Source organism: Dendrobates tinctorius, unplaced genomic scaffold, assembly GCF_039654945.1.
Source record: "Dendrobates tinctorius isolate UK_male_01 unplaced genomic scaffold, ASM3965494v1 ptg000008l, whole genome shotgun sequence".
Classification (NCBI taxonomy): domain Eukaryota; kingdom Metazoa; phylum Chordata; class Amphibia; order Anura; family Dendrobatidae; genus Dendrobates; species Dendrobates tinctorius.
In genome coordinates, this window is record NW_027361676.1 from 72,254,460 (window position 1) to 72,282,024 (window position 27,565).

The window sequence follows — 27,565 nt, forward strand, 5'->3', positions numbered from 1 at the left end:
AGTAGTGAACACTTTATTCCAACACAAGACTTGGGGGCACAACAGCAACGTGAGTGAGCCGGGACTTAGTAGCAAGGAGTCCCCGAAGCAGGCTACAGCTGTCTGCCGTACAAGTAGAGTTCATAGGAACATCTGACAGGAGGAACTCCAGTGTAACTCAGTACTGAGAGTACTTCACTATAGGCGCAAAAAGGGAGACGTTCAGAAAAGGCACATGTTGGCGGAGTGTTGGAAGGGAATACTTCATCTTGCCTGGAGGTTGGCTGAGCTCCTGAACCGGAGGACACGGCATGGATGCAGGCACCTGTACCATCACAGACTGTGAGTAAAGCTTTGGAACTACATGCTCTGGTGTCCTCCACTTATTCTGGTGTCAATACATTCAGCACTGCTACATCTCTGTGCTTGGCACTGCACCATCTACGTCTCTCCCCTATCTCTTCATCTACACTGCCCTGGGACTACTGCCCTACCTGTGGAGGGCCACAACATCATTGCTGCACCACACCATCTGTCCCAGAGGATCTGTCTGCAGCGTCGGTTTACATCTTCATGGCCGAACACCACAGGTAGCGTCACAAATCATTCACTCATAAACTTTAATTATCATCCACACGTTCAACCATTCCCCTTTTACAATGGATGCCCAGGGCCACGGACCGGGTCACAGCTGCCGTGATATCTCCCATTGAAACCAACGGGCCCGGCTCCGAGTACCCTGCCGCCCTGGGTGAGGGCGATACACATACCAGGAAAGGGGGGGTGAGGGGACCACGCATACCACGAAAGGGGAGTGAGGGGACCACGCATACCACAAAAGGAGAGTGAGGGGACCACGCATACCACGAAAGGGGAGTGAGGGGACCACGCATACCACAAGAGGAGAGGGGACCACACATACCACGAAAGGTGGGTGAGGGGACCACATATACCACGAAAGGAGGGTGAGGGGACCACACATACCAGGAAAGGGGGGTGAGGGGACCACGCATACCACAAAAGGGGGGTGAGGGGACCACACATACCAGGAAATGGGGATGAGGGGACCACACATACTACGAAAGGAGGGCGAGGTGACAACGAATACCACGAAAGTAGGGTGAGGGGACCACGCATACCACGAAAGTAGGGTGAGGGGACCATGCATACCACGAAAGGATGGTGAGGGGACCACGCATACCGCGAAAGGGGAGTGAGTGGACCACTTATACCACGAAAGGAGAGTGAGGGGACCACTTATACCACGAAAGGAGAGTGAGGGGACTACGCATACCACGATAGGGGAGTGAAGGGACCACGCATACCAAGAAAGGAGGGTGAGGGGACCATGCATACCACGAAAGAGGTGTGAGGGGACCATGCAGACCACGAAAGGAGGGTGAGGGGACCATGCATACCACGAAAGGGGAGTGAGGGGACCATGCATACCACGAAAGGGGAGTGAGGGGACCATGCATACCACGAAAGAGGGGTGAGGGGTCCATGCATACCAGGATTGGGGGGTGAGGGGACCATGCATACCAGGATTGGGGGGGCGACGGGTCCATGCATACCAGGATTGGGGGCAAGGAGACCATGCATACCAGGATTGGGGGGGCAAGAGGACCATGCATACCAGGATTGGGGGGTGAGAGGACCATGCATACCAGAATAGAGGGGGTGAGAGGACCATGCATACCAGGATAGTGGGGGTGAGAGGACCATGCATACCAGGATAGGGGGGGGCGAGAGAACCATGCATACCAGGATAGGGGGGCGAGAGGACAATGCATACCAGGATAGGGGGGTGAGAGGACCATGCATACCAGGATAGAGGGGTGAGAGGACCATGCATACCAGGATTGGGGGGTGAGAGGACCATACATACCAGGATAGAGGGGTCCATGCACACCAGGATTGGGTGGTGAGAGGACCATGCATACAAGAATAGAGGGGGTGAGAGGACCATGCATACCAGGATAGTGGGGGTGAGAGGACCATGCATACCAGGATAGGGGGGCGAGAGGACAATGCATACCAGGATAGGGGGTGAAAGGACCATGCATACCAGGATAGAGGGGTGAGAGGACCATGCATACCAGGATTGGGGGGTGAGGGGGCCATGCATACCAGGATGGGGGGGTGAGGGGACCATTCATACCAGAATTGGGGGGTGAGGGGGCCATGCATACCAGGATAGGGGTGAGGACTATGGGGTGTAAACAGTAGATGTGTTGCTGATAACATGATACTGTATGGTGATCTGTTAGTGATCATTCTGTCCCCATCATTCTTTCTCAGACGGTGGAAAGAGGCCGGGAAACAAGTGTTGAACGGCTTCAATATTGTCGATCACATTCATTTAGCGGCCAGAACTCAGCGCATGTAAATACAATCGAAATGCTTCTGTGTGATGTGCAATATGTTACCATTTGGGGCCCCATTTTAACCTTTGCCTAGGGCCCCACTTTGCCTAAAACCGACCCTGCTTACTGAAGATAGAAATTTTATTCTTTAGCAGGACATGGCACCTGTCCACACTGCCAAAAGTACCAATTCCTGGTTTAAAAACAACAGCAAACTCACCTGACCTTAACTACATAGAGAATCTATGGGGTATTGTCAAGAGGAAGATGAGAGACACCAGACCCAACAATGCAGATGAGCTGAAGGCTGCTATCAAAGCAACCTGGGCTTCCATAACACCTCAGCAGTGCCACAGGCTGATCACCTCCATGCCACGCCACATTGATACAGTAATTGATGCAAAAGGAGCCCTGACCAAGTATTGAGTGCATTTACTGGACATAGATTTCAGTAGGCCCACAGTTTGTATTTTAAAATCACTTTTAAAGCTGCTGTTATAAAGCATTCTAATTTACTGAGATAATGACTTTTGGGTTTTCAGTGGCTGTAAGCCATAATCATCAACATTAACAGAAAGAAACACTTGAAATAGATCACTCTGTTTGTAATGACTCTATCTAATATATGAGTTTCTATATTGAAGAACTGAAATAAATTAACTTTTTGATGGTATTCTAATTTTGTGAGAAGCACCTGCATATAAAACACAATTGTGAAATAAATAGCAGCAGAAGTAACAGCACATCACAGCCAGCATAGGACAGATCACACAGTGGCACATCACAGCGGCATAGGACAGGTCACACAGTGGCATATTACAGCTGGCATAGGACACGTCACACGGCGGCACATCACAGTCGGCATAAGACAGGTCACACGGCGGCACATCACAGTGGCATAGGACAGGTCACACAGCCCATATTACAGCCGACATAGGACAGGTCACAGAGCGACGCATCACAGTGGCATAGGACAGGTCACACAGCGGCACATTACAGCTGGCATAGGACAGGTCACACAGCGGCACATCACAGCCGGCATAAGACAGGTCACACAGCGGCACATCACAGCCGGCATAAGACAGGTCACACAGCGGCACATCACAGCCGGCATAAGACAGGTCACACAGCGGCACATTACAGTTGGCATAGGACAGGTCACACAGCTGCACATCACAGCCGGCATAAGACAGGTCACACAGCGGCACATTACAGCTGGCATAGGACAGGTCACACAGCGGCACATCACAGCCGGCATAAGACAGGTCACACAGTGGCACATCACAGCCGGCATAGGACAGGTCACACAGCGGCATAAGACAGGTCACACAGCGGCACATTACAGCCGGCATAGGACAGATCACACAGCGGCACAGGACAGGTCACACAGCGGCACATCATAGTAGCATAGGACAGATCACACAGAGGCACATCACAGCTGGCATAGGACAGATCACACAGCCGGCATAGGACAGGTCACACAGCGGCACATCACAGCCGGCATAGGACAGGTCACACAGCGGCACATCACAGCCGGCATAGGACAGGTCACACAGCGGCACATCACAGCCGGCATAGGACAGGTCACACAGCGGCATAAGACAGGTCACACAGCGGCACATTACAGCCGGCATAGGACAGATCACACAGCGGCACAGGACAGGTCACACAGCGGCACATCATAGTAGCATAGGACAGATCACACAGCGGCACATCACAGCTGGCATAGGACAGATCACACAGCCGGCATAGGACAGGTCACACAGCGGCACAACACAGCCGGCATAGGACAGGTCACACAGCGGCACATCACAGCCGGCATAGGACAGGTCACACAGCGGCACATCACAGCCGGCACAGGACAGGTCACACAGCGGCACATCACAGCCGGCATAGGACAGGTCACACAGCGGCACATCACAGCCGGCACAGGACAGGTCACACAGCGGCACATCACAGCCGGCATAGGACAGGTCACACAGCGGCATAGGACAGATCACACAGTAGCAGCTCTCCGCCGGCTCGGCATAGGTCACAGCCTCACGTTAGAGCGGACATCACATCTGGCTCTGTGCAGGCTCCGCCTCGCTGGGGGCGGGATGACAGGAGTGCGGCTGACAGCGGGGATTAGGGCGGAGACTGCACGGAGTACGCGGAGGAGAGAAGCCGGCCCGGGCAGAGATGAGCAGCCTGGCTGCGGCGGGGGATGCTGGAGCGCTATGAATCTCCATGGCAGGCATGGCTCAGCCGGCACTGACCCGGGCTCCGGAGCCCTCTGCAGGGAGCGGGGAGCCCCGGGCATCCTCAGCTGCACAGAGGAGGCTCCCTGGAAGCGGTGCCCCCCGGACGTGTGCCCGGAGCAGCAGAGTGCAGCCTCCCGCGGCTCGTCCTCTCTTCTCATGCTGGCCGCAGTGTTTGGGCTGCTGCTCCTGTCACTGATACACCTGGGGCAGGAGTCTGGGCAGCCAGGAGGGGGCGCTGCCGGGGAGCTGTGCCTCACTGTGCTGCTGCTGCGCTGCGCCGTGTACCTGGGGGGCGCTGTGTGCGCGCTGCTGCTGGGGACCCTGTGCGCCCTGCACTGTGCCGGCCGCCAGACTGCGCCCCCAGACTTCACCCGAGCCAGGACCCCGACACAGGTGAGCCCCGCACCCTCCTCGCTGCCGGCTGTGACTGCACCTGGCCCGGTGGGCACATAGTGGCCCTGTGTCCCGGGGCCTCTCCCACCATGCTCTGTGGTGTGGTACATTAGATGGCCTTGTTCCTTTCTGCTCTGTACAGCTGCTGTCTTCAGCCAGTTTTCTGGTAGTTGGTCAGATACTTAAAGGGGTTGTCCGAGGAATCCAGGTATCGCCCATCCAGGGGCCCGACCGCTGAACGTGGGACTTCTATCCCTGTTAGAATGGACCCACCATACTCCTATTGTACCCCTCCCTGCTCCATTCACCCCTATGGGGCTGCCGGAAACCGCCGGGTGCAGGTCACACGCGCTCGTGGCCGCCCCATTCTAATGAGGGATAAATGGCCCCCATTGGGGCCCCAACAATCAGTCATCACCTGTCATGGGAAGAGGCGATAACTTGTTTCCATTGGACAGTCCCTTTAAGAGCGAAGCATTAGCCAGGGTCCCAGCTTGCTGCCCCCATGTCTCACTGAGGGCCACATTAGGGCTTCTAGTGTGTGAGACTTCAAGTCTGTGAATAGTTTAGAGCGATTGTTGGGACCTGCAAATGTGACACGTCAGGAAATGTGATTGCCCTTCAGTCCTGCAGGGACTACGCCCTAATTTATATGCCCCCTGCAGCCAATCACTGGTCCCTGCGGTGATGTTAGGCACGTGAGGCCACAGATTGGCTGCAGCGGTCACCTGAATGATGGATCGGAAGTCGTCACTGTTGGACCCATGTTAGGGATTAAATCGGAAAGTGATGAGGATCTTGTTCTGTGGGTGTTTTGTCCTAGTCTACACTTATTTGTGATGAGACGGGACAGAATTTTCTAGTTTCTGGTGAGTAATGTGCCCCATTGTGCAGATGGCGGACAGTAATGGAGACCGGCAGACGGCCTTGTGTGTGGTTATTGGAGTCTGGCACGATGCCGGCACTGATGGGTTAGCACTGTCATTATGAAGTGTCTATGGAGGAGTTCTTTGGGAACTGTATGATGGCGGTGGCTCAGCACTGAATGTTGGGCGGTGGGTGTGTTGCGGCTTTTCTCAGTGATAAATTGCTTTATTTGTATGTTTTTTTTTATTAGATTCTAAGCAATTTTTTTTTTTTTTTTTTTTCAATCTGTAAAGTGATGTAAGGAATACGCAGCAATAAACAGGTTTTCCAGGTTAATATTATTAGGCTCAGAGCAGTGCAACAAACAAAAAGCTAGAAAACCTATATTCGCCTCCTCCATATTTATTAATCTAGCATCAACATCCAGTAGGGTGTACATGACCGCTGCAGCCAGTCAGTGGCTGCTGATTAGCTGCAGCTTCCACTTGTATGGAATGTGAAAGCTGCAGTGGTCACATAGCACAATATCACGGTACTGCCATATGTAGCAAAAATCATGATCTCCTATGAACACCAGCCAGAAGCTGCTGTTCACAAAAGGACTGTCATGACAGGCATGGGGATTTTCAGCAGACCACTGGCTGTCATGGCAACCCATCGTCGCATCGCGATTGCATCACAGGAGCGCCAATGGTCACATGGGAATAACGAGCCCTCCCAGACCAGCTCATTAAATGCCACTGAATATCATAGCCGTCATTTTCCGAAAAGATACGGGTTCAGTTCCTGAGCCCGCATCATATTCACAGAGCCGGCATATGACTGTACTGTACGTCACATGTTGGTAAGGGGCTGAAGGGAATCTCAGTATGATGATCCTCCTAAACCGTCTATTTGAGCATGTAGGTCATAGGAAGCTGAATAAAGACATACCATTATATCTGTGATGTCTTATTCCAGAGAGATCCACATTATCTTTATATGTAAGTTGGGCTGTGGGCCAGACACTGATCTCCCTGAGGATCTGCCTCCAGAGATGATTTCAAGTGAAAAGGGGGATTACCAGTGTGAGATATATAGATTAGGAGAGCAGACTGTCAGTCATTACATGTCTCACACTGGAACTCTCCCTTTCACATAAAATAATCTCTGGAGGGCGATTCTCAGGGAGAACGGTGTCCGGCCCATAGATCATTTACGGTACTTGAAAGAAAAATGTGGATTACTCTGGAATAAGGCATCACAGATATATACATATTTTTAACAAACTGCAGTTGTGGGAAAATTCTTTTAAAATTGACTAGACTAGAATGTGCTGCCATTTTTCAAAACAGACTGACTGGTATAACAGCCACATGTACTGACTTATTGGATGACATTGTCCCGAGTGTGTACAAAGGACGGCATGCTGACCAGAGCCACGCCTGTGCGGGCCGAGCGTGACAGCCTGGCCTGTTTCACACATCAGTTTTTGTCCATCAGTCAAAATCCGCCGTTTTGCAAAAAAAACGGATCCGCCATTTTTTTTGGCGGATCCGTTTTTTTTTCCCATTGAGTTGCATTACCGGTGGATCTTGACAGATGGCCATCCGTTGGATCCGTTTTTTTGCGGATCCGCCAAAATTTTTACGTCCGCCGACATGCCCGAATGGAGCATGTAACGTTTTTTCAGGCGGCAGGATCCGCACTTCTCACTGCGCATGCCCAAAAGACTTCACTCAGCCTGAAATTTAACCCTAAACTCTGTTCTGGCGGCTGGAAAATTTCTCTTTTTTTTTTTTTTTTTTCTCTCTTTTTTTCTCTTTCTCGGTAGCGGCTCCTTTAAAATTCTTCCTTTCACGGATCTGTTAAAATAACGGTCCGGTGTCAAACGTTGTGGTCGTGGAGTTGGAGCTCATTTTGGTGGAGTTGGTATAAAATGGACCGACTCCTAAAATATATAATAAATTGGGTACAGTAGTTCAATGCAGAATGTGCTGAATATTTTTTCATAGGAATTTGGAAAAGTTATGAAATGTCCTATAAATGACTGTTCTATTCCTGATCTAAGGCTACATTCACTCACAGCGTTTTTCCTGCGTTTTTTGCGATACGTTTTTCAGCTGCAAAAGCAGATCAGCTTTTTAAAAAACCGCATCACCTGAAAGGTTTTTGAGCTCATAGATAATGTTTTCAATATCAAAAGCAGATTAGAAATCTGCTCTATCTATATATCCATTTATCCATTTCTGTCTATCCATATCTTATCTGTACCAAAAAGAATGAAAGCCGGGTAGTACACAGACTAACACTCCTTTTTTTTAGCACCAGTCAGGGACACCTCATAGCTGCCCAAAAGGACGCCCAGGACAGGCATTGCTCGTCTTCAGTAACATCAACATCAACTGATAGTTGGAATAAATACACTGCATTCATCACCACATCTTCTTAAGGTGCAGGCTTTATTTTCAAGTGTAGGGGTGTGAAGTGTGAGGTTCTGCAGCAGCTGAGGTGTGCAGTATGAAATTCTGCGGAACAGTATGAGATTCTGCCCCCCCCCCCCCCGCTAGGTTTGATCCTGGCTACGCCCATAGTGTGAATGTAGCCTGAGGATCTAGGGTTTATCTTAGCCGAGATAAGTCATAGTGTGTGTGTATATACACTCACTGGCCACTTTATTAGGTACACCTGTCCAACTGTGTGTTAAGACTTAATTTCTAATCAGCCAATCACATGGCGGCAACTCAGTGCATTTAGGCATGTAGACATGGTCAAGACAATCTCCTGCAGTTCAAACCGAGCATCAGTATGGGGAAGAAAGGTGATTTGAGTGCCTTTGAACGTGGCATGATTGTTGGTGCCAGAAGGGCTGGTCTGAGAATTTCAGAAACTGCTGATCTACTGGGATTTTCACGCACAACCATCTCTAGGGTTTACAGAGAATGGTCCGAAAAAGAAAAAAAATCCAGTGAGCGGCAGTTCTGTGGCCGGAAATGCCATGTTGATGCCAGAGGTCAGAGGAGAATGGGCAGACTGGTTCGAGCTGATAGAAAGGCAACAGTGACTCAAATTGCCACCCGTTACAACCAAGGTAGGCAGAAGAGCATCTCTGAACGCACAGTGCGTCGAACTTTGAGGCAGATGGGCTACAGCAGCAGAAGACCACACTGGGTACCACTCCTCTCAGCTAAGAACAGGAAACTGAGGCTACAATTTGCACAAGCTCATCGAAATTGGACAGTAGAAGATTGGAAAAACGTTGCCTGGTCTGATGAGTCTCGATTTCTGCTGCGACATTCGGATGGTAGGGTCAGAATTTGGCGTAAACAACATGAAAGCATGGATCCATCCTGCCTTGTATCAACGGTTCAGGCTGGTGGTGGTGGTGTCATGGTGTGGGGAATTTTTTCTGGGCACTCTTTGGGCCCCTTGGTACCAATTGAGCATCGTTGCAACGCCACAGCCTACCTGAGTATTGTTGCTGACCATGTCCATCCCTTTATGACCACAATGTACCCAACATCTGATGGCTACTTTCAGCAGGATAATGCGCCATGTCATAAAGCTCGAATCATCTCAGATTTGGTTTCTTGAACATGACAATGAGTTTACTGTACTCAAATGGCCTCCTCAGTCGCCAGATCTCAATCCAATAGAGCATCTTTGGGATGTGGTGGAACGGGAGATTCGCATCAGGGATGTGCAGCCGACAAATCTGCGCCAACTGTGTGATGCCATCATGTCAATATGGTCCAAAATCTCTGAGGAATGCTTCCAGCACCTTGTTGAATCTCTGCCACGAAGAATTGAGGCAGTTCTGAAGGCAAAAGGGGGTCCAACCCCTTACTAGCATGGTGTACCTAATAAAGTGGCCAGTGAGTGTGTGTGTATATATATATATATATATATATATATATATATATATATATATATATATATATATATATATATATATATATATATATATATATATATAACATACACACACACACAGTACAGACCAAAAGTTTGGACACAGCTTCTCAATCAAAGTGTTTTCTTTATTTTCATGACTATGAAAATTGTAGATTCACCCTGAAGGCATCAAAACTACAAAACTATGAATTAACACATGTGGAATTATATAATTAACAAAAAAGTTTGAAACAACTGAAAATACTGTGTGTCTTATATTCTAGGTTCTTCAAAGTAGCCACCTTTTGCTTTGATTTCTGCTTTGCATACTCTTGGCTTCTCTTGATGAGCTTCAAGAGGTAGTCACCGGAAATAGTTTTCTCTTCACAGGTGTGCCCTGTCAGGTTTAATAAGTGGGATTTCATGCCTTATAAATGGGGTTGCGACCATCAGTTGTGTTGTGCAGAAGTCTGGTGGATACACAGCTGATAGTCCTACTGAATAGACTGTTAGAATTTGTATTATGGCAAGAAAAAAGCAGCTGAGTAAAGAAAAACGAGTGGCCATCATTATTTTAAGAAATGAAGGTCAGTCAGTCTGAAAAATTGGGGAAAACTTTGAAAGTGTCCCCAAGTGCATTGGCAAAAACCATCAAGCGCTACAAAGAAACTGGCTCACATGAGGACTGCCCCAGGAAAGGAAGACCAAGAGTCACCTCTGCTGCAGAGGATAAGTTCATCCGAGTCACCAGCCTCAGAAATCGCAGGTTAACAGCAGCTCAGATTAGAGACCAGGTCAATGCCACACAGAGTTCTAGCAGCAGACACATCTCTACAACAATTGTTAAGAGGAGACTTTGTGCAGCAGGCCTTCATGGTAAAATAGCTGCTAGGAAACCACTGCTAAGGACAGGCAACAAGCAGAAGAGACTTGTTTGGGCTAGAGAACACAAGGAATGGACATTAGACCAGTGGAAATCTGTGCTTTGGTCTGATGAATCCAGATTTGAGATCTTTGGTTCCAACCACCATGTCTTTGTGCGACGCAGAAAAGATGAACGGATGGACTCTACATACCTGGTTCCCACCGTGAAGCATGGAGGAGGAGGTGTGATGGTGTGGGGGTGCTTTGCTGGTGACACTGTTCGGGATTTATTCAAAATTGAAGGCATACTGAACCAGCATGGCTACCACAGCATCTTGCAGTGACATGCTTTGCGTTTAGTTGGACCATCATTTATTTTTCAACAGGACAATGACCCCAAACACACCTCCAGGCTGTGTAAGGGCTATTTGACCAAGAAGGAGAGTGATGGGGTGCTAGGCCAGATGACCTGGCCTCCACAGTCACCAGACCTGAACCCAATCGAGATGGTTTGGGGTGAGCTGGACCGCAGAGTGAAGGCAAAAGGGCCAACAAGTGCTAAGCATCTCTGGGAACTCCTTCAAGACTATTGGAAGACCATTTCTGGTGACTACCTCTTGAAGCTCATCAAGAGAATGCCAAGAGTGTGCAAAACAGTAATCAAAGCAAAAGGTGGCTACTTTGAAGAACCTAGAATATAAGACATATTTTCAGTTGTTTCACACTTTTTTTGTTAATTATATAATTCCACATGTGTTAATTCATAGTTTTGATGCCTTCAGAGTGAATCTACAATTTTCATAGTCATGAAAATAAAGAAAACTTTTTGAATGAGAAGGTGTGTCCAAACTTTTGGTCTGTACTGTATATATGTAATCGATATTACATAGTGTATTACATATTTACAATTTATTACAGTTTTTTGTGTTCTAAAGTTGTATTCCAATAAATAGATATTATGTTCTATCTAAATATATTGATTATTGTATATTTCACTTAAATAGAAGCAATATATGTGGGAGTCTGAGTCGTGGAGTCGGAGTTGCAGGTTTGGCCTACCGACTCCACAGCCCTGTCAATTCAGGAACGGATCCGCTATCCGCCGTTTTAGCGGATTTTGACTGAACACAAAAACTGATGTGTGAAACAGGCCTAAGTTGTAGGAGCTGTCACATAAATTGAACTTTCCCTGCTTATTGGCTGTAAAACAATTATAAAAAGATAAATTATGACAAGCGTCATGTAAGAGAACTGATATCTCGCTGTGTAGGGGGAGTGCGGCACAGGCCTCGTATTGTGGCTACAGAAAGTTGTGTCGGTAAATTACCGAACGTGATCTCTGGCGGCCTCACAAATTGTGTAACCCCATGTGATATATAAACCTTTACATGACTGAATGTGGGGGATCGTCCAGAGCTGCTGTACACTGAATGTGGGGGATCGTGTGTGCCAGCTGCACGCTATCATCAGGTGGTATCCAGGAGGCGCTGTACACTGAATGTGGGGGATCGTGTGTGCCAGCTGCACGCTGATATTAGGTGGTATCCAGGAGGCGCTGTACACTGAATGTGGGGGATCGTGTGTGCCAGCTGCACGCTGAGATCAGGTGGTATCAAGGAGTTGCCTGTACACTGAATGTGGGGGATCGTGTGTGCCAGCTGCACGCTATCAGGTGGTATCCAAGAGGCGCTGTACACTGAATGTGGGGGATCGTGTGTGCCAGCTGCACGCTATCATCAGGTGGAATCCAGGAGGCGCTGTACACTGAATGTGGGGAATCGTGTGTGCCAGCTGCACGCTGATATTAGGTGGTATCCAGGAGGCGCTGTACACTGAATGTGGGGGATCGTGTGTGCCAGCTGCACGCTATCATCAGGTGGTATCCAGGAGGCGCTGTACACTGAATGTGGGGGATCGTGTGTGCCAGCTGCACGCTGATATTAGGTGGTATCCAGGAGCCGCTGTACACTGAATGTGGGGGATCGTGTGTGCCAGCTGCACGCTGATATTAGGTGGTATCCAGGAGGCGCTGTACACTGAATGTGGGGGATCGTGTGTGCCAGCTGCACGCTGATATTAGGTGGTTTCCAGGAGGTGCTGTACACTGAATGTGGGGGATCGTGTGTGCCAGCTGCACGCTGATTTCAGGTGGTATCCAGGAGCCGCTGTACACTGAATGTGGGGGATCGTGTGTGCCAGCTGCACGCTGATATTAGGTGGTTTCCAGGAGGTGCTGTACACTGAATGTGGGGGATCGTGTGTGCCAGCTGCACGCTGATTTCAGGTGGTATCCAGGAGCCGCTGTACACTGAATGTGGGGGATCGTGTGTGCCAGCTGCATGCTGATATTAGGTGGTATCAAGGAGTCGCCGTACACTGAACATGCAGTACGTGCACAATGCTTAGATGGCAGCGGAGTCAAGGTGACCAATCTCTGTGCAATTAACTCATGGCCGACCTCATGTCCGTAATTAGTGCTATTTATTACTTAGCAAAACCCAACATGGATAATCTGTGCTGGAGATATCTGCAGAAAGGCAAACACTTGTTAGGAGATATATAGGATTTAGAGCCCACCTAGTAATCATCTCGCTGGGTTATGTTCTCTCATGAGAACTTTGACTTTTCTGGTGTGAAAACAAAAGCTCGAAACATATTTGACCTGATTTTGCACCTATTTATCTTTGTCTAGTTTTTCCTGTTTCAAGTCCTCTTTTTCTGCTCTGTTCTCAAGTGGGGCAGTTTTTTTTGTAAATTTGAGGTTCACCGCTGTGAGGGAAACTGTAACATCAGTCAAATAGTCTTAAACTAATGTTGTCATTCACATGATTGACAAAAGGATATAACCTCTGTCTGACTACAGGGACTCAGAACTCGTGACACCTTGGCCTAGTGAGCCCAAGCTTCAAAGCTTGGGCAGGTGGTCAGTGGTCTCTTGTGGCCTGGCTGGACAGTTCCTATTTACCATAGGGAGGACAGTGTTTGGAAGAAACCAGTTATTTGTGCACGATGCTTCCCCTTATTAGCCAACCAGCCAGTCAGACCTGCAATTTCAATATTCCATTGTAGGCCGTCCTGGAATCTTGAGCCCAGGCATATAGGAGATGAGTTATATAATGGAAAGGTGATTGCATTTGGGGGTCAGCTTCAGCTGGATGTGATCCATAAATACCTTTTCTCCTTCCCTCAAGCAAACCGAAGAATATTTAGGTATTTGTTATTGCTCCTTCTTTATTTTATAACTGTTTTGCATAATTGTGTGTCACTTTATTTTTCTTTTTATTACCTTTTCTTGTAAGCACTGTATTCTTTTAGATTAAAACTTTTAAGTTTGGTCCTTGTATGTTCCAGAATCCATTGCCTTTCAGGGAGTGTGTGACCTTTTTGATTGTCAGAAAGACACATTTCGCAAATGTACTCTATTCTTGCCCCAGGAGGTCTTTCGTTATTTTTCCTAAAATGACACAAATTTTAGTCCAAAAGTTATTTGCATGTAATAATTTCCATTTTAACTTGAAAAGGTGAAGAGAGGTGCAGGCCAAAAATATAGATAACTTTTGATTATGCACAAAATTCATAATCCACGTTCGCCATTTTCAAGTATTTGGAACACAAATGGCACCGAATACGACAAGACAAAAAAGAAAGTTGACTTGAAGTAAAACTCAAATGATGACTCGGGGCCATTGTACTTTTTAATTGGTAACTGCCTGTATGCCAAGGGCCGAAATTGCTCTTGTTCCAGTTGTCATTAGACACCGTGAACAATCTTGTTTCGTCATACCTATCGGCTCAGAGGGGCCAGAAGTCTCATTCAGATGTCGCTGATGGGAGGGGACTGGTATGATGAAGACCGGAGGCAGAGTTTTCTTCCAGGCACCGCATGCCCCAGAGTCTGGAAGAGCGCATTGCCATAACAGAATAAAAGAGGATTTCACCACTAGTACTGCTGAGATGAGGCACACAGGTATGACTGTTTTTACCATCATGTCACCTGTATGCCCATATCAGAGATATATATAAGCAGAAAGGGGGATATTGCGTGAATTGAAAACATATAAAATGTTCATTATTTTTTTTTTTTTTTTTTCAATTCACAAGGAACAGATAAAAAGAAAATACAAGTGGGCAATAAATATTTTATATTTGTGACTTGTGGGTCCTTATGTCAAAAATTGTCTTCGTGTAATGTCATGTGCCTGCGTTGTACAGCACAGGGTGCCTAACCGATGTGGTGATGTGTGGCGCTGCGGCTACATAGTGACTGTGACAGACACGGGACATGCAGGTAAAGGTCGTTGTATACGGCTGTCACAAAGCGCGAGCGATTGGGGTCACGTTGTCACCTGTGAGGTACCACAACAAGCCAGATGCAAAAAGTCGGGACCATTTAGATTTTTTTTTTTTACTTGATTGTCACTGTACCTTTCGGGTTGCAATGTTACCGCATTCATTTTGATGCAATGTAGGCGTTACATACAGTAGCCACAGCAGTGGGAACTTGTCATGTCCCCGGATACTATTAAAAAAGCACTGCCAGCAAATATTTATCCTCTGAATATGTTGCAGTCATCATATTATATAGTACTGTGTACTTACAATTGCTCATTTTTGCCTTTCTTCCCAGCTAATTCTCTATGTATAAACTTGAAGTCTCTTGTCCCTGCATATATCATCCCCCTCTTCATCCCATGACCCTTCTGCTTTCCCCCCACCAGGGATTTTGCAGGGAGTTATGACTCATACGGGGAAAATTGACCTCCTGTTTCTACACAGGGCTTAGAAGGATTCAGCTTGTTTTTAATCATGTTATGTTATAGATCCTATAGTGGGACAAAGTGTAAAACGTACAATGAAGTAAAAAAATTTAAAATAATTGTAAAAATATAAAAAAAATCAATATTCTATCACTAAATAATTTTGAATGAAAACAAAATCTAAACAATAAAAGTACATATATTTTGTCTCACTGCGTCCGTATCGACCCGCTCTATAAAACTGTCCCACTAGTTAATCCCTTTAGTGATCACCATAAAAAAAACAAGGCAAACAATGCTTTGTCATTATACCGCTGAACAAAAAGTGGAATAACACGTGATAAAAAATGCGGCTGTAAATAAACATGGTAACGCTGAAAACGTCATCTTGTCCTTCAAAAAACGACCCCCCCCAATACAGCGTCAAAATAAGTTATAGCTGTCAGAATAAAGTGATGCAAAAACAATTATTTTTTTCTATAAAATAGTTTTTATTATATGGTAAAAGCACCAAAACATAAAAAAAAATTCATGAATTGCTGGTTTTTGCTAATTGTCTCCCAAAAATCGAAATAGAAAGTGATCAAAAAATGTCAAGTACCCGAAAATTGTACCAATAAAAACATCAGCTCGTCTTTCAAAAAACAAGACCTCACATGACTCTGTGGGCCAAAATATGGAAAAATTATAGCACTCAAAATGTGGTGATGCAAAAACTATTTTTTGCAATAAAAAGCGTTTTATTGTGAGACAGCAGCCAAACATAAAATCCCACTATAACGCCTCTTTCACATGTCCTGATATTTCTGGTACCGGAGATGTCAGTGTTCGTGTGTGTAATACTTGCGGCACATGTGTGACGTGTGTGCCACATAAGTACCACACGGACAGGCACCAGGGAAGAAGCGTTACAGTAACGCTGTTCCCCGGTGACGGGTGCTGAACACGGCTCGCATCATTCTCCCCTGCTCTTCCGGTGATCAGCGCGAGCAGGGGAGAATGACGAGTTATGTTTAACCCCTTAACGTCTGTCAATACGCCTTTTAACGGCGGCAGTTAAGGGTACTTAAACCACAGCACCACTTTTTAACAGCGCTGAGGTTTAAGATTATAGCGCCCCCCCAGCGTCAGAATTTCTCCGAGGTCTTGGCTGCCAGGGGTAGCCGAGACCCCATAGAACATGATTTGGGTCGGTTTTTACAGACCCTGGTGTTGCGATAGCCGTTATAAACGGTATAACGGCGACCGCAAAAAAAAAGTCTGATTTTTCCATTTAATTTCTCTCTCCTCTCATGTGATCGCACATCAGAGGAGAGAGAAATAGGGTCCCCTGAACACTCCCCCCCCCCCCCCCCCCCCCCTCGTACCTCTGTTGACCCTGCATGCCCTCCTGAAGTACCCCGTGGCGCAGGCTTCTTCCGGGAGAAAATGGCGGGAGCATGCGCAGTGTGCCTGCCGAGATCTGCCATCACCTGGCGATAATAGATTTTTTTCCCTATTGGTTCATTTTGATCAATGTGATAGGGTCTATCACAGTGATCAAAATAATAAAAAAAAAAAAGTAAATCCAACTCCCCTTTTTCATCCCCTTAGTCCCTTAGTTAGGGAAAAATAATAAATTATGTTTTTTTCCACTTTCCCATTAGGGTTAGAGTTGGGGCTAAAGCTATGGTTAGGGCTAGAGTTGGGGTTAAGGCTTAGATTACGGTTACGGTTGGGATTAGGGTTGTGGTTAGGGTTATGGTTAGCGTTGGGATTAGGGTTATGGTTAGGGGTGTGTTGGAGTTAGAATTGGGGGTTTCCACTGGTTAGGCACATAGGGGCTCTCCAAATGCAACATGGCGTCTGATCTCAATTCCAAACAATTTTGCATTGAAAAGTCAAACGGCACTCCTTCCCTTCTGAGCTCTGCCATGCGCCCAAACAGTCGTTTACCTGCATATATGGGGTATCGGTGTACACAGGACAAATTGTTCAACAACTTTTGGGGTCTAATTTCTCCTGTTACCCTTGTGAAAATAAAAAAAATGGATCTGAAGTAAATTTTTTTGTGGGGAAAAAAAGTTCATTTTTCCAAAAATTCCCGTAAAGCACCTAAAGGGTTAATAAACTTCTTGACTGTGGTTTTGAGCACCTTCAGGGGTGCAGTTTTTAGAATGGTTTCACTTTTGGGTATTTTCTATCATATAGACCCCTCAAAGTGACTTCAAATGTGGTATGGTCCCTAAAAAAAAAAAAAAAAAAAAAAAAATGGTGTAAAAATGAAAAATCGCTGGTCAATTTTTTAACCTTTATAGCTTCCTAACAAAAAGAAATGTTGGTTCCAAAATTGTGCTGATGTAAAGTAAACCTGTGGGAAATGTTACTTATTAAATATTGTGTGACATATCTCTGTGATTTATGGGCATGAGAATTCAAAGTTGGCAAATTGTGAAATTTTCGCCAAACTTCCATTTTTTTCACAAATTAACACAAGTCATATCAAAGAAATGTTACCACTATCATGAAGCACAATATGTCACGAGAAAACAATGTCCGAATCGCCGGGATCCATGGAAGCGTTCCAGAGTTATTACCTCATAAAGGGACAGTGGTCAGAATTGTAAAAATTGGCCTGGTCATTAACATGCAAACCACCCTTGGGGGTAAAGGGGTTAACAGCTCATTCTGCACAGATGTGCTCCACCATGAACTGTCAGTCAAAGTGACAGGGTGATTACAGCCTCCACTCTCTGTGTATAGAGCAGTACCTCCGGCTGCGCCTCTATGAAAGCCGGCGGCTCCAGGGTGAAATAAAGCTTGTTTTCTCCCAGTAGCCTTCTTTACTGTAAAGTGACTGGACTGCATTAAAGCTCTGCTAACCTGCAGGTTAACCCTATATCTTCAGGTTAAGTGTTTGTGGACATGGGGACTTTTAAGGGGCCAGGTGGCTTATATTTATAATTATTTAGCATAAGTGGCAATCCATGCACATAGTCCTGTGTGTCCTTATATCCGTCTGACACCTGGATCTGAATCCCTGGCCCTGGAATATAATCTTCTCCCCTGTATGTGCATCTGCTCTCACATTATGACATATGACGGATCAGCAGGGTGAGTGGAAATTATCTGAAATTCCCTGTAGGTTATTAGAAAACATATTATTTGTAGCAGGTTTTCTGCAGTATCAGAGGATCAAATTTTTGGAAAATTTCCCACCAATGGTTTTTTTTTTTTTTTTTTTCTTTAATGTAATGTCCAGATGGACAAAACATGTTTAAAATGCTAGCATAATAAAAGTATATTTTATACACTGCTCAAAAAATAAAGGGATCACTTAGGCTGCGTTCACACGTTGCGTTTTTTTCACGTTTCCGCGGCGGTTTTTAACGCGCGAATTTGCCGTGAAAACGCAAAAAAACAGCATCCCATGCAATCCTGTGGGATTCCGCAATGCTGTGCTAATGCTGCGGATTTTCCCACAGTGGAATCGCATCGCGGAAAAATACGCAGCATGCTCATTAATTTTGCGGAATCGCGGTGATTCTGCACCCATAGAAATGCATTGTTCTGCTTACTTTCCGCATGTGGCTGTGCCCACCATGCGAAAAGTAAGCAGAACATTTGCGTATGGTACTCGCGGTCCGGAGGAGAGGAGACTGTCCTCCGGGCTCTGTGTACCATATCCCTGTAAAAAATAGAATTAAAATAAAAGAAATTGTCATGTTCTCACCTTCTGATGTCCCTCGCAGCATCACCAGGCTTCAGCGATGCTGTCGGCAGGTCCCGTTCCCAGTGATACATTGCGGCAATGACCTTTGATAACGTCGCGGTCTCATGAGACCGCGACGTCCTCAAAGGTCGTTGGCGCAATGCATCACTGGGAACGGGACCTGCCGGCAGCATCGCGATGATCGGGGACGTTGCGCGGGACGTCGGAAGGTGAGAAAAACACTATTTTTATTTTTAACATCTTTTTACTACTGATGCTGCGTAGGCAGCCTTAATAGTAAAAAGTTGGTCACGCTTGTCAAACAAACACTGTTTGACGAGTGTGATCAACCTGTCAATCAGTTTTCCAAGCGATGCTACAGATCGCTTGGAAAACGTAGCATTCTGCAAGCTAATTACGCTTGCAAATCGCTAGTTTTTCCACGGGAAAATCATAGAATCATAGAATCGTAGAGTTGGAAGGGACCTCCTGGGCCATCTGGTCCAACCCCCTGCTCAAAGCAGGATTCGCTAAATCATCCCAGTCAGATGTCTGTCCAGCCTCTGTTTGAAGACTTCCATTGAAGGAGAACTCACCACTTCTCGTGGCAGCCTGTTCCACTCATTGATCACTCTAACTGTCAAAAAGTTTATTCTAATATCTAATCTGTGTCTCTTCCCATTCAGTTTCATCCCATTGCTTCTAGTCTTTCCTTGTGCAAATGAGAATAAAGTTGATCCTTCTACAATGTGACAGCCCTTTAGATATTTGTAGACAGCTATTAAGTCTCCTCTCAGTCTTCTCTTTTGCAAACTAAACATTCCCAAATCCTGCAACCTTTCCTCATAAGACAGGGTTTGCAGACCGGTCACCATTCTGGTCGCTCTTTTCTGAACTTGCTCCAGTTTGTTGATGTCTTTTTTAAAATGTGGTGCCCAAAACTGGACACAATATTCCAGATGAGGTCTGACCAAAGAGGAGTAGAGGGAAATAATGACTTCACGTGATCTAGACTGTATGCTTCTGTTAATACATCCTAGAATTGCATTTGCCTTTTTTGCTGCTGCATCACACTGTTGACTCATATTCAGTCTGTGATCTATTAGTATACCCAAGTCTTTTTCACATGTGCTGTCACTTAGCCCTATTCCTCCCATTCTATATATGCTTTTTTCATTTTTATTGCCCAGATGTAGTACTTTGCATTTCTCCCTGTTAAAAACCATTCTGTTAGTTGCTGCCCACTTCTCCAGTTTATTTAAATCTTTTTGAATCCTCTCTCTCTCTTCTCTAGTATTAGCTATCCCTCCTAGCTTTGTGTCATCAGCAAATTTAATCAGTTTACCCTCAATTCCTTCATCTAAATCATTGATAAAGATGTTGAACAATACAGGGCCCAGGACAGAGCCCTGTGGTACCCCACTTGAGACATTCTTCCAACTGGATGTGCAGCCATTTACGACCACTCTTTGGGTCCGATCACTAAGCCAGTTATGAATCCACCTAACAGTTGCCTTGTCCATTCCATACTTAGTCATTTTTTCAATAAGGATTGTATGAGAGACTTTGTCAAATGCTTTGCTGAAGTCAAGATATACTATATCTACAGCATTTCCTTGATCCACCCAATCAGTGATACCGTCATAGAAGGAAATTAAATTAGTCTGACATGACTTATTAGTTACAAACCCATGCTGACTCTGTTTAATCACTTCATTCTTATCCAGGTATTGACATACATGTTGTTTAATAATTTGTTCAAAGATCTTTCCTGGTATAGAAGTCAGACTCACCGGCCTATAGTTGCCTGGGTCCACCTTCTTCCCCTTTTTGAAGATAGGAACAACATTTGCTCTTCTCCAGTCTTCTGGCACTTCTCCTGTTCTCCAAGAATTTTCAAAGATTATGGAGAGGGGTTCAAAAATTTCTTCTGCTATCTCCTTCAGTACTCTGGGGTGTAATTCATCTGGACCTGGAGACTTGAATTCATTTAGGTTAGCTAAGTGTTTCCTCACTATCTTTCTGTTTATAGATATCCTGGATTCTTCTATTCCCTTAATAGGACAGTGAATAACAGTTGATGTTGCATTTCCTTTCTGAGAGAAAACAGATGCAAAATAGGAATTTAAAAGTTCAGCCTTCTCAACATCCTGTCTTACCATTTCATCATTTTCATCCTGTAAAAATCCTATAGCATCTTTGACTTTTCTGTTACTTTTGACATATCCCCAAAATCCTTTATTATTGCTTTTGACATCTCTTGCAAGCCTCAGTTCATTTTCAGCTTTAGCTAATCTGATTTGTGCCCTGCAGGTTCTGCAGACAGCATTATATTCTTCTTTAGATATGCCTCCCTCTTTCCATTTTATAAACATTTTTTTCTTCCTTTTTAGCATGTGCTTAAGTTCTGTGTTCATCCATCCTGGTTTCCTTAAATGCTTCCTATTCTTCCCTCTTTTTGGAATTGTTAACAACTGTGCTTTGAGAATTTCATTTTTCAAGATTTCCCATCCTTCCTGGACATTTTTGTCTTTAAGGATATCCAGCCATTGGATCCCTCCAATTCTCTTTCTGAATCCCTTAAAATCTGCCTTTCTGAAATCTAACCTTGACGTCTGAGTCTTCACAGGTCTTCCACCTCTAGTTATCCAAAATTCTAAAATAGCATGGTCGCTACCTCCTAGGGTCCCAGCCACTTTTACCTCCTCAACCATTTCCTCCCTGTTTATAAGGATTAGATCCAAGGTAGCAGTTCCCCTTGTTTTCTCCCTTACCTTTTGGAAGATAAAGTTGTCAGCAAGAGAGGATAAGAATTTCCTTGACCTGTTAGTTTTGCCTGAGAGAGATTCCCAACAAATGTCTGGATAGTTGAAATCTCCCATGACAACTATGTCATATTTTTTGGAGAACTTGGCCATCTGATGCATAAAGAGTTCATCTATATCTTCGGCTTGCTCAGGCGGCCTGTAGTAAATGCCTACAATGGTGTCCTTTCCATTGTTCTGTCCTTGTATTCTTACCCAAACAGTTTCCACAGAACTCCCAGTCTCTGAAGCTTCAATCTCTGTGCAGATATACGCGTTTCGAACATACAATGCGACACCCCCTCCTCGTTTATCAAGTCTGTTTCTTGCAAATAAGTTGTATCCTTCTAGTCTTGTATTCCAATCATGTGTATTGTCCCACCAAGTTTCAGTGATTCCAATTACATCATATTTCTTTTCCTGTGTTAGTAGCATTTTAAAATTTTAAAATTTAGTTAGCATTTTAAAATCGCGGGAATTTAAAATGTGGTTTTCCCGTGGAATAGAATTCCGCAACGTGTGCACTTAGCCTAAAACAACAGAATATAACTCCACGTAAATCAAACTTCTGTGAAATCAAACTGTCCACTTAGGAAGCAACACTGATTGACAATCAATTTCACATGCTGTTGTGCAAATGGAATAGACAACAGATGGAGATTATTAGCAATTATCAAGACACCCTCAATAAAGGAGTGGTTCTGCAGGTGGGGACCACAGACCACATCTCAGTACCAATGCTATCTGGCTGATGTTTTGGTCACTTTTGAATGTTGGTTGTGCTTTCACACTCGTGGTAGCATGAGACGGACTCTACAACACACACAAGTGGCTCAGGTAGTGCAGCTCAGGTAGTGCAGCTCATCCAGGATGGCACATCAATGCGAGCTGTGGCAAGAAGGTTTGCTGTGTCTGTCAGCGTAGTGTCCAGAGGCTGGAGGCGCTACCAGGAGATAGGCCAGTACTCCAGGAGACGTAGAGGGGGCTGTAGGAGGGCAACAACCAAGCAGCAGGACCACTATCTCCGCCTTTGCGCAAGGAGGAACAGGAGGAGCACTGCCAGAGCCCTGCAAAATGACCTCCAGCAGGCCACAAATGTGTATGTGTCTGCACAAACGGTTAGAAACCGACTCCATGGGGATGGTCTGAGGGCCTGACGTCCACAAATGGGGGTTGTGCTCACAGCCCAACACCGTGCAGGATGCTTGGCATTTGCCACAGAACACCAGGATTGGCAAATTCGCCACTGGCTCCCTGTGCTCTTCACAGATGAAAGCAGGTTCATACTGAGCACATGTGACAGAGTGTGGAGATGCCGTGGAGCGCGATCTGCTGCTTGCAACATCCTTCAGCATGACAGGTTTGGCACTGGGTTAGTAATGGTGTGGGGTGGCATTTCCTTGGAGGGCCACACAGCCCTCCATGTGCTTGCCAGAGGTAGCATGACTGCCATTAGGTACCGAGATGAGATCCTCAGACCCCTTGTGAGACCAATGCTGGTGCGGTTGGCTCTGGGTTCCTCCTAATGCAGGACAATGCCAGACCTCATGTGGCTGGAGTGTCAGCAGTTCCTGCAAGATGAAGGCATTGAAGCTATGGACTGACCCGCCTGTTCCTCAGACCTGAATCTGATTGAGCACATCTAGGACATCATGTCTCGCTCCATCCACCAACGTCACATTGCACCACAGACTGTCCTGGAGATGGATGCATTAGTCCAGGTCTGGGAGGAGATCCCTCAGGAGACCATCCGCCACCTCATCAGGAGCATGCCCAGGCGTTGTACAGTATGGAGGTCATACAGGCACGTGGAGGCCACACACACAATAGTCAGCATATTTTCCTTGTCATGAGGCATTTCCACTGAAGTTTTATCAGCCTGTAATTTGATTTTCCACTTTGATTTTGAGTATCATTCCAAATCCAGACCTCCATGGAATATTAATTTTGATTTACATTGATAATTAAATTTTATTGTTCTGAACACATTCCACTATGCAGTGAATAAAAATTTGCAACTGGAATATTTCATTCAGAGATATCTAGGATGTGGTATTTTAGTGTTCCCTTTATTTTTTTGAGCAGTGTATAATTCAGTTCCAGGGTCCAATCTGACCCACGGCACCGATTAGTGATCATTTCAACAAGTGTTTTTTGTTTTTTTTTTTTGGGTTGGGGGTAGAGGGGGTATGGTATCAACAACATAAATATGAGAACTGCTTATCAGTAGAAGTTGTAGTAATCTGTCAGCATTGTATGTGCCGTGGATTGACATTGTAGTGGTGATAGTGGGCAGCTGAGATTTTGTGTGGGGGAACAGAGGGGGATAGCGGACAAGCTAACAGATGGAAAGATTTAAAACGGATACAAAATTCCTAACACCCTCCCCACCACCACCACCAATTTATGAGTAAGGCCTGTTTCACACTTCCGTTTTTTCAAATCCGTCAAAATCCGTTGTTTTCCGTAAAAAAACGGATCCGCCATTTTTTGCAGGATCCGTTTTTTTTGTCCAATAGACTTCCATTACGGTTACCGCGGATCCGTCAAAAAAACGGATCCGTTTTTAAAAAAACGGATCCGTTTGCATCAGTTTCCGTCAAAAAAACGGAAACGGATCCGTTTGGCGGACACAAAAACGGAAGTGTGAAACAGGCCTAAGTGGTTAATTCAGACCTAGCAGATTTAGGGAAATTTGCGATGGTAAATCTGCACCAAATCTCAATTGACTTTACTATGGTAAACGGCAACATGAAATAAAAAAAAAAATATATATATGTATTCCTATAATCGCTATTCCAATGCCCCATCCATAGGCCGGACTCTCACATGTTCGTTGTTCGCCACCGCAGCTGCTTGTGTCGCAGCTGTGCGACAGTCACAACACATGAATGGAGAGCCTGGGTGTTGGTGATTAAGCCTTGACCTGATCAAATCCGCTCATATCTAGTTAGGAGGCCCCCAGCTGGTCAGTCCATGCATTGCAGTCTGTACTTGGACCGGAAAACACTGATGGGTGATTGGGTGTGTTCACATGTTCGTTGTTCGCCACTGCAGCTGCTTGTGTCGCGGCTGTGCGACAGTCACAACACATGAATGGAGAGCCTGGGTGTTGGTGATTAAGCCTTGACCTGATCAAATCTGCTCATATCTAGTTAGGAGGCCCCCAGCTGGTCAGTCCATGCATTGCAGTCTGTGCTTGGACCGGAAAACACTGATGGGTAATTGGGTGTGTTCACATGTTGCAGTTTTGTCATGTTGCTTGTTTTTCCCTTGCAGATTTATATCTCTAGCATGTTAATTCTTTCAGCGTTTTCTTTTGCAGATTTCACTCATTCTAATGAGTGGAGAAAGAAAACTTGTGTAAATAAGTGCAGCAAAAACATGCGCGATTTACAGTTTACTTCCTTCCAATACATTAGGATTTGCAGCTGCAAATCCTAAACATGTGCTCAGTAAGAATTTAGCTGCACACCTGCTGATAAACCACAGCAAAGTCCTCAATAATTTGGATTTCTGGTGAATTTTTTTTTTCCCCCCATTGAACAATGCAAGAAATCCATCCCCAATGCATTAGAAGCTGACGTGCTGCAGGTCAATGTCCATGCAGCGTGGCTCCCACAGTGTATGGATTGCCGTACATTTGGTGACTTTCTGACCAATGATCCTCAAAATGTGAACAAGCTATTAGTCTTTATCATTTCCCCTTTTTTTAACCCCTTCTGGCTTTAGCTACAAAAAACTGCATGTGTGATTCCAGCTTTAATAATAATACAACGTGCCTGGCCGTTCCCACTGACATTTTGTATATATGCACGGAGTTTGTTTGAGGAGTTTTTGGAGCAAGACATCTGGCAGAAAAATTGCTCAAAACAGCACGTGATAGTCTTCCACTCTCCATTTCTGTTATGGAACCATATGTTCTTTGCAGCTACTGATGGAATCCTCTCCAGACTAGGCTCTCCCAGTCCCAGGGCTGCAAAATGCTTCCGAAACGCCTCAAAACCCCTTCAGAAAACTGAGAATACCGCCAAAACCTCCCCAAGGCTATGTGCAGACAACGACTTTTTCAGGCTTATTCCTTGTGGCACTCCCCTTTAAAAAGCGCTGCAAAAAGTTACCCTGTGAAAACTAGATCGCTGTGCACATGTTCAGTTTCTTGCTGCTTCAGAGTTCAGAAACCTTGAAGTGGTTAACATAAGTAGCGTGTATAGTCTTCGGGCAGCTTCCACATCCAGGATGTCCTCTGCAGTGGAAAAGACCATGACTGCTGAGACACGGCATGAAATGAGGGCAAAGCCGCCAGGGAAGCCTCTTCAGGAAAAAGACCGCTGGCAGCTTCCTGAATCTGCCGCCTCTAGAAAGGTTCTGCCGGCGTGAAAGAAGCCGACGTGTGCACACACCCTAATCTATTGAAGGCAAGTTTATTATAAACCTTTAGGGTATGTGCACACACTGCAGATTCACCTGCGGGTTTTTTCCTGCGGAACCGCAGGTAAAGTGACCTGCGGTTTTGCTGCGGTTTGACACCTGGACAATGGAATAGGTGGCAAACCGCAGCAGAATCCGCAGAAACAATTGACATGCTGCGGAAAAAAACCCGCAGCTTTTCCGCCGGTAAAAAAACCGCAGCGTGAGCACTGCGGTTTTTAAAACCCATAGGCTAACATGGTAAAGTACCATGTCTGCGGACCTGCTGCAGTTCTGCAGGGCCAAAACTGCAGCAACAACCGCAGCGTGTGCACATGGCCTTATGTGGAACCTGCAAAAAATAAAATAGTGAATTCTGGCTTCATCTGAGCGGTCGCTGTGTAATACAACATCTGTATGGACAGCGGCTCAAATGGGGAGTTTCACTTTTCCGTCATTTGGCCACCTACTAGGAACTCTGACCATGCATCTAAGGCCTGTTTCACACATCCGTCTGTTACCATCAGTCAAAATCCGCCGTTTTGCAAAAAAAACGGATCCGCCATTTTGCTTGGCGGATCCGTTTTTTTCCCATTGAGTTGCATTACCGGTGGATCTTGACGGATGACCGTCCGTTGGATCCGTTTTTTTGCGGATCCGACAAAATTTTGGCGTCCGCCGACATGCCTGGACGGACAATGCACCGTTTTTTCGGGCGGCCGGATCCGCATTTTACATTGCGCATGCCCGGAGGACTTGACTCAGCCGCAAATTTAACCTTAAACTCTGTTCTGGCGGCTGAAAAATTCTTTCTCTCTCTCTCTCTCTCTCTCTCTCTCTCTCTCTCTCTCTCTCTCTCTCTCTCTCTCTCTCTCTCTCTCTCTCTCTCTCTCTCTCGCCATTTTGGCGGATTTCAACTGACAGAAAAATCTGTGTGAAACAGGTCTAATCTAGTTACCGTTCATAGTTACATTGGTTGAAAAAAGACCGAGGTCCATCAAATTCTACCTTCCTCCACCAATTGTACATTTTGTCACTAAATTATCTATAACGCGCAATGTTATGTGTATCAAGGAAATCATCCAGCCCTTTTTTAAAAGCTGTTCTAGTGTCTGCCATTACTGACTCTTGTGGTCGGGCCTTCCACAATCTGACGGCTCTAACTGTAAAGAACCCTTTCCTATTTAGAATCCAGAATCGCCTTTCTTCCACCCGCATTGAGTGCCCCCTGGTCCATAGTATGGCCTTTGGAAGGAAGAAGTCACATGCCATTCCTTAGGATAAAAGCCAAGCCAGAATCAAGTCATATTGCAAGGCT

At 45.7% G+C, this 27,565-nt stretch overlaps 1 protein-coding gene across 2 annotated transcripts in view; it reads left to right on the plus strand.

Annotated features, from left to right (window-relative positions):
* The first annotated feature begins 4,436 nt into the window (after window positions 1-4,436).
* The window catches only part of SNX25 (sorting nexin 25), a 385,706-nt gene continuing 362,577 nt past the window's right edge, over window positions 4,437-27,565 (plus strand). Inside the window, exon 1 of one of the 2 annotated variants that reach the window (XM_073578576.1) lies at window positions 4,437-4,981. In XM_073578576.1, the coding sequence (XP_073434677.1) occupies window positions 4,445-4,981 (537 nt within the window). In that variant the 5' untranslated portion in view covers window positions 4,437-4,444. Of the gene's footprint in view, window positions 4,982-5,697; window positions 5,851-27,565 lie in introns of those variants that run through there. The other variant, XM_073578585.1, reaches the window with a different exon arrangement.